This window comes from Podarcis liolepis (genome assembly GCF_965112155.1).
Source record: "Podarcis liolepis genome assembly, chromosome: 8".
In the NCBI taxonomy this organism is placed as follows: domain Eukaryota; kingdom Metazoa; phylum Chordata; class Lepidosauria; order Squamata; family Lacertidae; genus Podarcis; species Podarcis liolepis.
The window spans coordinates 36,144,841-36,157,510 of record NC_139560.1 but is presented as its reverse complement, the minus strand read 5'-3'; the positions used below and the strand labels follow the sequence as shown (position 1 = coordinate 36,157,510).

Below are 12,670 nucleotides of genomic sequence, written 5' to 3'. Positions count from 1 at the left end.
GTAAAGACTTGTGGGTTGTTGCTTTTCATAGGGTAATTTCATTTATTTGGGTGACACCAAAAATGAGAAGTTTAGGATAATACAATTTACACAAGATTACATTGGCAAGTTTAACAAATTACAGCAACTTGTGGTTAATCTTACAAGACCAATATATGAGAAAACTGCTAGACCAGGTGTTAGCAAATGCTGCCACTTGAAAACTTCCATTTATGAACTTCAGTTCACCTGATTCTGGAATGCAAAATTCACAGATAACACTATTTGTCCCATCATATTACTTCAGTTTAACATTGTGGGGTCTTAGTAATTACAGTGTACAAATGGATGAAATGATACCTTCACAAAGAGATATTTTCCCTCTTACTTTCAATCTTCTTCAAATCAGTTTTGTCATAATAATTGCAGGTTAGGTGGCAATTAATCACTGTAGAAATAAGACTTATGGAAAGAGAGAGAAATGAGGAGGCAGACATCAAATCTAGAATTGAGCTAGGCTACAACTTTATGCCAAGGAGCATGGTAAAAGAACCCAAAAGGCTGTAATGTGAGAAGCTACTGTTGAAGGGAGAGTCAAAAACTCTTAATACACTACACAAGCAAATGCATGGTTTTTGTCTGCCAATAGTTCTACATACCTGGGGCAGAGCAGGAACTAGGTTGAACTCTAAAGTGAGGCTGATGCTAGGATTTGCTGGATATATAATAGTGTCCAGAAAAGACTATCAGATTGTTCTCAGGCAACGGCTCTCACATCCTGGTCATCATCTGGGATGGAATCTACACACATATAAAAAAATGCTGTGAAAATGCTTTTTAAAAAAACATTTTGAAAAGTACATTGAATTTGGCATAGCTCACTGTCATCTAGTGTCACATTTGTACATTGCACTTTACAAAACATTTAAAACGTTATATTTGCAGCTGTATAGCTGAGTCCTGGGTCCCAGTGCACACTGGTCCTTCTCTATCTTCTTCCTTTTCCTAAACAAACCTCTCTGGCTTCCAGACAAGCACATCTCTTATTAATACTAGATTTGTTGCTAGGTCCAAGAATATCTCCTTTCCTTGAGGACTGAAGGTGGAAGGGGAGTCTACTGCCAAGTTGGGAGTCCATGTTCGTGAGGGACAGTCAATGTGTCTATGAAATTGAGTAAATCAGTTTGCTTAACTGTGACAGTGGGCTGTTCATAGCCTCCACAGCACTTATCTAAGGACAAGTCCCACTTGTCCTTAGATAAGGTGTTCCGGGTTGGGCAGGATTCTCAAAAATTAAGTCTTCTGCACTGTCCCTCTGGCACTGCAAGCTTGACTTTTGGAAGCCTCGTCACCCAATGGGGTAAGGCAAATGAGAATTTACTCAGCCTTTGCTGGCTGTTGCCTGCCTTTAGCATCCTAGTTCAGAATCACCCAGCCCTGTGGATGATAGTCTATCCATAATCCTTCAGGGATGAGCTGTCAGGGACTGGCAGGGCTCTGAGGAGTGTGTGGCAGAGGCAGGGGTCTGGAGGCTGGAGGCTGGGGACCAGCAATTTATGAGGTATTGTGCCATGCATGAGGCAGGAGCCCAGCTGAAGGAAGGGGAGGAGTGTGAACAGTCAGAGATGGGGAAGAGGGCACAGAATGTGTTGGAAGCAGTCAAATCCCTGCCATCCTCTGCTACACTGTCTCCTAGAACTGGGAGGGGCTTGAAGAGACAAGTGCAGCCTCCCATGTAGAGGAAATCACTAGTTGCTTGTGCACACTCCATCAGACGAAGGTACTTAAGCCCAGGATGGTGGTGGTCCCACTGTTGCTTCAACTTTTCAGCTGGGGCATAAGCCTGGCAAAGTTAATGCCAGCTTTTGTCAATAAAAAATTAAACTACTAGACATTTGTCCTTCTTAGTTGAGTATGCTTAGGGCATGATCCTTCTAGGGTATCTTCACATGTTCCTTCACCTGGGAGCCATTCCCACATCAACACTGCTCCATCTGGCACAAGAAGGGATCAATCCACCTTTTCTTGCTTATTTTCTCCAGAACAATTTCAATAAGCATTGGAATCCATCTAGAAAGAGCTCACATCCCACAGGGAACAACACCTTTTTTAACTATTAGGCGTTGCCTTGCATAATGCCTGGTTTGACCAATCACCAGCTCTCTAATGTGTAATGCTGGTGGTCTCACAACTGACCCTTCTTCTTAGCCACTTCATGGCAGCAGGATTCATAGGCCTCTGCCTTTGGGGGCAGCATCTGCACCCAGTTTTCACTTCAAAAAGAGAGTTATTGGTGTTAATTGGTACAAGCCAAAGATCTATCCCAAGTCAATCTGGTGAGATGTACAACTCAAAACTTGTTTGAGTTACTCTTCCTACAGCAACTCATCTCACTGCATGCCCCTCCTTCCAAACCAGTGGACAATGATGCCCAACTGGTATCTGCAGACTGTCAGTACCCACTTCTAAGCCCAGAGGATAAGACTGCCTACAACTGACACCCAGTTGGCAATGAGTCTGCAAGCCTTGGTTTTTCATAGTTGTAGAGTCATTTTTTTCAGCAGAAAAAGTTAAAGCGATCTCTGAAGATTTAGGTTGACCTTATATATAACAGCCTGGAATAATTTTATGTAGAAGTGAAAGACAGGGTTAGACCTACCTCATTATAATTCAAGCTAGAGCCAGAGTTATAGACCCCAAAGGATCTTTTCCGTCAGATGAATGTAGTGTGAGATATTGGTTAAAAGACACTAAGTCATCCCAAAAGTGCAGCTGCCCCTAAGCTACTGACTGCTTTATGAGAGCAAATTACTTTAAAGTCATTGCTTACAGTCTTTTGAACTATAAGAATGTTCTAATCAATCAGTCATCACACAGCAATTGATAAGTAATGAATGATCTTGAGTGATCTATTTCCCTATTACTTAAAGCTATTTTTCTAATGAACAAATGTTCATGATGTCACATCCTGCAGCTACCAGATACTCCCTTCTTTAGTAGTGAATTAACTTAATTAATGTGGCTGAGGAAGCAGATGATGTATGTGTATTGAATCCTTGGAGTTACATTTCTTAGCACCAAGCAAAAGCATTTCTTTTTTGTGTGTGTTATCTGTTTTCTTAATAAATCTCCATTTATATATAGACAATTATTTAAAAAGCTACACATAATTCATCATCTTCTTAAATAAGGATGCAATAATACACTCATAATGTGCAATTCATTAAACCAATATTAACAAATGGCATGGTTTCATAGTCTGCAGTTCTAACCCTGGTTAACTGAAAGTAATGTTGTTGTATACTTTAAATCTGGATTGATATTTTGGCACATAGGTTGTATAGAATTAAAAATAATAATTCAATAGTAATAAGAATAACAATGTTAAAACAAATTCACCCAGCTCACCCACCCAGGTTTCTCCTAATGTATACCATCAGCTCATAGGCTTACTTTTCATCAAAATTGGGGTGTGCTTTATCTTAAGTGAATGGAAACAAATTTTCTCTTAATAAAATAGACTTTGCTTTATATGTGGCCACAGCAATATTCAAATATTCTTCAGTTTGGTTTTAATTAAAGGTAAGAATGAATGTTATATAAAAAATATTACACCATAGGTAACCAGAATATTATACATTTCTTTCACGTCTACTCTTACTTGCCTTTTCTCTAAACAAAAACTGCAACCTTTCCTCATAGGAGAGTTGCCCCATATTATTTTGATTGCCCTTTTCTGAACCTATTCTATCCCTGCAATATCCTTTTTGAGGTTAGGAGACCAGAACTGTACCCAGAAGTCCAAATGCAGTCACACCGTAGATTTGTATAACAGCATTATGAGACCTGCAGTTTTATTTTCAGTCCTTTTCTTAATGATCCATGGCATTTAGGTTTTCACAGCTGATGCACACTGGGTCAATATCTTCATTGAGATGCTTTTGTGTTTGGGTTGGGGCACAGAAATAAACAGATGCTCCCTTGCTGATTGTATTTCTGATGCTGAGGAATCACATTTTACAAGTACTAAAAACTGTCATTGTTAGATGTAAGTCTCCAACAGAATCCACATCTTGGTTGATATCACTGTGCATAAGAATATGTGCAAATGCCATGGGCAGCCACTGGATAGTGGCAATGACATCATTCATTACAGGTAATTGACTAAGGAGAAAGTTACTTCCATTGTTTAAAATAAAATGGTCATCTGTCATCCCCTTGGCGACAAGCATTTATTGAGACAAAATGCCTCCTTCAAAATGCTTGTTTTCAGAAATGTAAACTATTAGACTAGGGCAGATATAAACTCCAGGAAGCTTTCCGAGTACTCAGTTGGCTGTATCTGTGTTTTGAATTCTTAGAAAAAGTATTTTAAAAAACTAGAAGATGCTCACAGCCAATCCTCTTGTATGGTCTCCACCAGTGCTTTATTCTGGGGGTACGCATACGCCTAAACATTTTTTTAATCTAAGTTTGATCTCATTGAGGGGCAGTATTTCAATAGGAATAGGAAAATGAGAGTACCCCTAAACATTTTTTTAGGAAAAAAAGCACTGGTCTCCACTACATTTCATAATATTATTTGTCTCATTGGTCACTGGCCGTTCTTACCAATTATGTGCTATAGTTTAGAATAGACATCCTTCCTCTAAATTACTTAAATGGAAAGTGGCACAGAGACACAAGCTAATTTATCACAGTCTCAGGGAAGATCAGAATGAGTAAAGACGTAGAAAGCAAGAAAACAAAGTGGAACATGATGCTTTTTGTTGGACTTGGAATAGGGGCAGGATACAAAAGCTCTTTGAAATACAGCAAAAGTGTTTGAATAATTTCCCAGCATTTTTAACAGCATCTCATCTCATATTATGGTCATCTGCAAATGAGTTTACCCAGTGGGATAATGGTGTGCTAAAGTAAGAGGAGCTATGTGGCATACGGGGAGGCTATCACTGAAGTCTGTGATTTAGCTTTCCGCCATATGTATTCTGTCAAGTAGCCAACGAGTTTGTTCCACTAAAATAGGATTCCCACATAAACATAGGGCAGTCTACCCAATCTTAAAACTACAATTTACTTCAGTGGGATTAAGAGTAGACGAAGAGGGAAAGAGAACTGCGGGCTCAGAGACGGATGGTATCTGCTCATAAGAATAAAAAAATACTGCTTCTCGATGAGATTGAGAGTCCATGTGGCCCAGAGACAAGGAACCTCAGGCCTAGGGAGCCAAATGCAGCCTTCCAGCAGGCCTTTCAATCTGGTCTTCAGCACCCTGCCCAGGCCACATCCCTCCACCGCTACACACCACTCCCATGCCACTAGCTGGCCTTGTCTTGCACCCTCCTTGAGTGTTCATGCCTGACCCAAATGTGTTGCTGAATTCTGAGGATGCTTCTAGCTTGCCCCAATGGGGGATAAGAGTGCATGCTTAGGGAAGTTTTTAATGACTGATGTTTAAATGTATTTTTAATCTTTGTTGGAATCCACCCAGGATGGCTGGGGAAACCCAGCCAGATGGGTGAGGTACAAATAAATTATCATCATCATCAACATGCAGGTGTGTGTAGAAACTAGCCTACTGTGCAAAGGTAAGATTCACCATTGTTGCTTTGCCCATTTTTGCCTCAGAAGGGAATGTGACCTCTGGATTGAAAAGCACCCCTGATGTAAGCCAAAATTCTGTTTCTTGCAGTGGCCGTCTAAGTGTTGGAGTTCACATTCTTTGATGGAAAGTTTAGCTACATCACACATTCAGGGTCCCTGGCAACCCTATCTTCACTTACCCTTCATGATGGCACTTTCAACACCAGTAGAGTTGATATTTCCAGAGATAGTTCTGGAATTGTGAAGATAAGGGTTTTGAGAACCCAAGATATCTAGCTTTGGCCTCCTTTCTTAGTAGCCTTGGCTGTGGGTTTTTTTGGTACAACATGCCCTTTCACCAAATTCACTGTCCATGTACCCATATTTCACAGGACATGGCAGTAATATGACACAGCCTAATACTACACGTCTTGTTTGAATTACGGTAATACTCAGCTGGTTCTTTGCAGTTGCTGAATATGATCAGTCACTATTCTGTCTTCTAATGTGATGGAGATGTGGAGGAGAAAAGTGTTGATGTTTCTAACTTGGGAGTCTTCTTAAATTTGTTTAAAGGTCTTGAGTATAATATATGTGCCTGTCATTGACTAATGTTTATAATGTTAATGGTAGACAAGTGACATTGGGGGTTAGTAGTATCAGTGTTATGGACATGATATTCATCTTGTTGCAGACTGAAGTAATGATGAGTTTTTCTAATGGATATCAGACTTCATGATATGCTTTAAAATGTTGTTCAGTTTTGTTTTCCGTTTTTGTGTATGTGTAAGGGTGCATAATCTTTCTTAGAACAGTAGCCTTGATACAAATGTTGAATGTTGCATTTTTTAAAACAATTTTTTAAAAGTGTGATTTTGACATCTCAGTCCTACATATATGTATTTTGAAATAAATAGCTATAAGTGTGTTTAGCAGTGTAGCCTGAATATGATTTTTCCCCTTGAGGGTTTTCAGTTTAATTTTTCATTAAAGGTAAGTTTAATGCTGACAAACGATTAGAATAACAATCTGACCATATGCATATTCAAACTAAGTACAAAGAATCCTAATCTATAACAATTTCACCCCATCTTTCCAATGACCAATATTTCTTTTTAATTGGTGTGATTTTCCCTTGATTACATATTGAGCAAAAAGAATGTAGTAAAAAGTCCTTGACCTAATTACCATGATACTTTGAACATTATCGTAGGATATTATGATTTTCAGATTAGTCTTAACAAACTTTAAAAGTTTATTGAGTAGGGATTGATATATCACTCTATCTCTGGCCAATGCCAATTTTACATGTGTTCCTTCATAAGTCTGTCCCATCTCATTTCTGCATTAACCTGTGATGTTTAAAAAATCCAAAATGGAAATTTTTATTTAAATATTGACTTAAATACAATTTTTTAAACTCTCTGTCTGCATATTTCTAAATGTATATTGTTTTCAGTTGCACATTTCTATGCACTTTGGTATGGGCTGAGCCAAGAATTGCAATTAAAACTGCAGACCAAACTAAATTCTCCTCCAACCCTATGAGTGAACCACCAGAAGGAGGAGTATATCAAATTGAGCACACATGTGTGAGGTGTAGTCCACATGCACTCCAGGGGCCATTGTTTGTTATGGATGTGAATGTTTTGGATTTTAAATGTTTCCATTTTCCCATTTTCAGTACTGTACTAGAGTGATCCCTACATCGTCAGCAATGCAATGGCAGCATATACATGTCTTATGGTGGTTGTTGCTCTGCATTGCTGTTTCTGCATTATTGTGGGAATAGTCAGCCACCAAAGGGAATAGTTAAGAGTAGTTTATATCCAGCTTCTCAATACTAATGACACTGTGCAAGGGAGGAGAAATATTCCGTTGTTAATAGCACTACAATGCACTATTAAGTGATGAGAATCTAATGAGTCAATCTATCATTCTAATGAGGCCATCTGATCTGAACACTTCGCTGTTGAAGGGTTCATTTTCTTCAATGGGCTTTATTCCAGCAGATCATTATCATCATTTTATATAATTTATTTAACACCTATGACACAATGGGCACTCTACAAAATGTAAAAATAACCCAGTTAGCCAGCTCATGAGGGGAAGAGGAGAGAATAGGAAGCAGTAATGCAAGAGAGTGTGTGTGTGTGTGTGTGTGTGTGTGTGTGTGTGAGAGAGAGAGAGAGAGAGAGAGAGAGAGAGAGAGAGAGAGAGAGATGGATGCATGCATGCATGCATGGAACAAGTAGCAAAGAAATAAAGGATAAAAGACCACAACAGAGGAGAAGGAAATGTTTTCAGCAACTTTCTAAAAGCAAAAGCAAAAAAGTGCTTGCCAAATATTCAAAAGAAGAACTTTAGATGGCCATTTGGCAGCTATGTAGTCTACAGCAGATGTGCTGCTTCAGAGGTTGCTGAATTTCAGTTCCAATCAGCCCCAGTCAACATTGCCATTGGCCTAGGATGGTGGGAGTTGTCATTCAGCAATATCTGGAGGGCCAAAGGTTCCCTTACTGAACACCTGAGTACAGCTTATGCAGATGCAGTGTTTCCTGTTCATATGTTTGTTGTTCTCTCACTTTAGTTTTCTGTATTAACCATAGTACAGTATTAGGTCTATGCTGAGATTAATGCTAGCCATGGTTAATGTTTCAAGTCAGCGTTCAAAACCAGGAATTATAATGGGTTTGGAAATTTTCTCATCATTAACCATTGTTGGGGTTACCATCAGTACAGACTGTGTGCTTTATGGTGTTAAAGTGTCAGAGAGCATGCAAATTTAGCATATGTTCTCAATTTCATGTGAGAGATCAGGAAACTTTACATCAGCACTGGGTCTATATGTCAGAAAGCATGAGGTCCACTGTAACAGAAAGATTTCACCCTTCTTCTCTCTTTGTTTGTTAGGAAACTGATCTCATGACTTTTAACATCTCAATGCACCGATCCTGGTGGCGAGAACATGGACCAGGCTGCATACGAAGAGTGGTGCGTCCTTCAGCTCCTGGGATGTTAGATGATTTTTCCTATGTCTCTGTGACAGGCTGCATCATTGACTTCCAATACCTAGAGGTCATTCACAGCGCCATCCAAATATTACTCTCTGTAAGTCACTGTTTGCTGAGCAAATCAGATTGTTCCATTCTTATGTTGCCACCTTATACAATTTACATATTGCCACAGTAGTTTACTCTACTCAACAGCCTAGATATTGTCTTGACTCGAATTAAAAAAGAGGATATGAAAACATAGAAGATGTCACCAGCTGGATAATCTTTCCCTTAAAAAAAAAACCTATTTTGGATTATGATATGAAATGCATTTAGAAGATTGTGCCAATTTTTTAATTAAAATCTAAGAACGTTTATGCAAGTTAAGGTCATTTTTATCGCACCACAGTTTCAGATTGGATGGCTGGTGGCGTATCAATAGAGAAGCTCCATACTTCTGGCATCCATATCCACCATGTCTATATGGCTAATAGCTGGGAGCAGCAGAGATACTTCTCTTGATTTTCAATTTCTCTTTCAGTGCCAAAGATTGCACCTGCCTCCTATAACACTTTAATGCTTGTTTATGCATATGCTTTATGTTTTGAGTTTGTCAGGAAACCTTCTTTTGCCTAGAGGCAAAATTGAAGGACTCACATATGAAAACATTTGCATCACCTCCTGCACAAGCATATTCGTAGAAAGAGAGAAACACACTTTTAATCATTTATGCAAACTACATGGTCTCATCCATTTGTGGGAGGGTATGCACAATTATTTCTTTGGAATGCAGAAATAATCATTTATTTCATTGGCGCTGGCTTCCTTTGGGAAACATGCACATCTGGCCCAGGAATAAGCCTGCTTCTAGGAATGGAAGAGAAATATTTTTCACCACCTGCTGCAAATCCTCCTGAAGAAGGGGTAGCTCAGTACAGCTGGTGATGTCTATGCAGGTGCATGGGAATTTTTTAAAAAAATCAGATTTGATAAAAAAATTAAGAGATTCCTTGAGTTGTTGTGCAAAGCTAAGAAGAAGTATGTAGAGGCCCTGCTTTGCCTCATAGACTGGAATTTTTATGTCTTTTCAGTAAACTGAGCATGTTGGTCCCTTGGCGTAGCAGCAGTTTTCAACTATGTCAAGTAAAATGTATATGCAGAAACGCAGAGTAATCATGTCTAAATGTGTTCATACTGTGAGTTGAATTTCTCATCCATATTTAGTCCAATTGATGCAATCATTTTTGTAGTGGGTCCTTGGTTCTTCTTTGTATTTCCTTACCTGATACCATTTTTATTAGTTTTAAAAGCTAGGTCATTTGGGAGAAGGGGAAAAATAGATACGGTAATAATGACTGCAATAATTAGCAAAGCATTGTAAGAAATGAACCCATTTAGAATGGGTAGGCATTTTGTCCATATAATATGGCTCTCCATAGTGCCTTATTATCTAAATTAGTGTGAGTCATTGTACCAATTCACAAATGAAACCACAAAGACCAGGAGTGGGAAAGAAGACTCAGTAAGGTCCTTCAATTAGCCAGAAAGCGCCTATTTTCCTGGGGAAAGCTTCAAAATATCAAAGCAACTGAATTTACAAGTGTAAAAGTCATCTTTTCATTGTCAGTTACCTGTAATTGCCCATTAAGAAAGGAAAGTGGTATACTGGGGCAATGGTCTCTTTGCCCTTGTAGTGTATGTGCTGCTAGAAAGCTAACTATCTAGGTTAACCTCTTCTTTTCTAATTCTGCCCAATGACTCGGAAAGTCAGTGCCATGTATTATACATGGGACCTTAGAGCAGCCTCTACTGCAGAGCTTTCCAAACTGAAACCAAAGAATTTATTAGAACTAAGGACTAGTGAAGTGTCTACTTGCAGCAAAGCAATAGCTGGAGGAAGTAGCTATTCTACTAGTGTATCTGTAGCTGCTGTACTCTTTCAGCTTTAGATGGTATCAGCAGACTTTCAGATTTAGCCATGGAAATCTATGGCTGGAGATCTACTGTGTGCAACTGTTGACTCTTACTGGCTTGTTAACTTTGAATGGGTATGGTTTGGCTTTTTACAAGATTAAGTGCAGGAATAAAACTAACAATAATGATTTGGGTTATATTTTCATGTTTGCTAGACTAGCAGATGTCAATTTGGGGTTATTAAAGAGATCCGTCACTAATTGTTTTAAACCTTTGGTCAGAGCTAAAACCCAGAGCCATGCAAGGAATTAAGACAGACAAAAGGAGGTACTTATTATGTTCTAATATGATTGTTTTAAAATGGGAAATGGATATCTTATGTTGTTCTTCTTGTCATTTGTGATTTAAATATTACCAAGAACATCCAAGTTAAAATATCCATAAGAAATCCAGTTTAATGCTTAACCTCCCCTACAAAAAGATAATTTTAAATAGGCTTTATAAACTTCATAACAATACCTTAGATATTCACAGCTTAATTGTTTGTAAAAGCCTGGTAATACAGAATCCTCATTTGTTAAAATAAAAGCAACTTTGCTATTCCTTATTTCGCATAGATTCAGTTTATCAGGAGTTTAAATATAAATGGTTTGGCCCTTTAAAAATAATGAAATTATATTAAGTAGCCATGCTATCTGTTTCTATTTTAGCCAGTAGATCATAACCACCACCGTGCAGTCTCCTTGATTTGTTTAAAAAAAAGATTTCTTCCCAACTGTTTTCAAAGCATCTGCCAGGCATTGATTATTTAATGTGAGGATGAGCTATGACATTTTGTGATCTTAAATGCTATTTCATCAAAGGGAGAAAATAATTTAATTAGCAACCATTTAATTAGCAATCTTTAGCACAGCAGCCATTAAAATGAGGAGCATGTCAATTATTAATCAAATGCTGTTACTTGTGGGCCCAACAGAGATTTATGAGTCAGAACTATATGACTCAGAACCTTCAGTAAAAGGACTTCATATCAATTTTGCAGGTGACCGAAAAAAGGGGGGGAATATGTCGCGAATTCCTCGCGGCGCTTTTAGCAGAATGCTCAGAGTCCCAGATTCTTTAGTGCAGTCTTTTTAATGTGAGCTATATACAAGTATTTACAAAAGCAGTTCATACAGAGTACCTGCACCTTAAGGCAAACGGATACTCACCACCACAGCACAACCACACCACAATTACTGTTGAACAGGCTTTCCTTTTAAAACAGGTGATAGCCAATCACATTCAGATGTGATTCAGATGGTCCGCCCACGCCACTTAATGGATCCAAATGGTTTCCAGAGAGTGGTAGGGGATGTTTTATCCCATGCTGATGGCCTTTCAGCTGATTCCCTGGTGGCCCGCTGGAATGTGGAGTTAACCAGGGCTATTGACTGTTTGGCTCCAAAGCGGCCTCTCCGATTGCATGGAGCCCGGACAGCCCCGTGGTTTTCCACGGATCTGAGGGCAATGAAACAATCGTTGAGACGGCTAGAGCGCCGGTGGCGAATAACCCATTCTGAATCTGACCGGACACGGGTTAGAGCTCAATGTCGAGCCTACCAAGTGGTGATAGCGACGGCGAAGAAGACTTTCTTCACCGCCTCTATTGCATCTGCGGAAAACAGCAGCAGGAGACTCTTTCAGGTGGTTCGCAATTTAGCGGAACCACCTGCTCCATCAGGGCCCAGTAGGGGCAACATGATCTCCTGCAATGACTTTGCAAAGTTTTTTGCAGATAAAGTCGCTCAGATTCGAGAAGAGGTAGACTCCACCTTGGGAGCAGGGCCGGGGCGGGAGAGTGCTAGAGTCCTGTCTAGTCAAGTTGTGTGGGATCAATTCCAATCTGTTACCCCCGAGGATGTGGACAGGCTGCTTGGACGAGTGAAACCAACCACTTGTCTCCTTGATCCTTGCCCATCCTGGCTTATAAAAGCTAGCCGGGAAGGACTGGGCGATGGGCTTCGTGGGGTGGTGAATGCTTCCCTCCGTGAGGGAGCCTTCCCAGACTCGCTGAAAGAGGCGGTTATTAAACCGCTTCTTAAAAAACCATCTTTAGATGCGGCCACGATAGCCAACTATCGCCCAGTCTCAAATCTTCCATTCTTGGGCAAGGTGATTGAGCGAGTGGTTGCTGAACAACTCCAGGCACGCCTGGA

General features: G+C 39.6%; 1 protein-coding gene across 4 annotated transcripts in view; it reads left to right on the top strand.

Moving 5' to 3' along the window:
• NKAIN3 (sodium/potassium transporting ATPase interacting 3) overlaps positions 1-12,670 on the top strand; it is a 200,826-nt gene that overhangs the window by 128,925 nt on the left and 59,231 nt on the right. For all 4 annotated transcript variants that reach the window (XM_083518081.1, XM_083518082.1, XM_083518079.1 and 1 more), the window contains one exon: positions 8,476-8,673. In XM_083518081.1, coding sequence (XP_083374207.1) covers positions 8,476-8,673 — 198 coding nt within the window. The remainder of the gene's footprint in view (positions 1-8,475; positions 8,674-12,670) is intronic.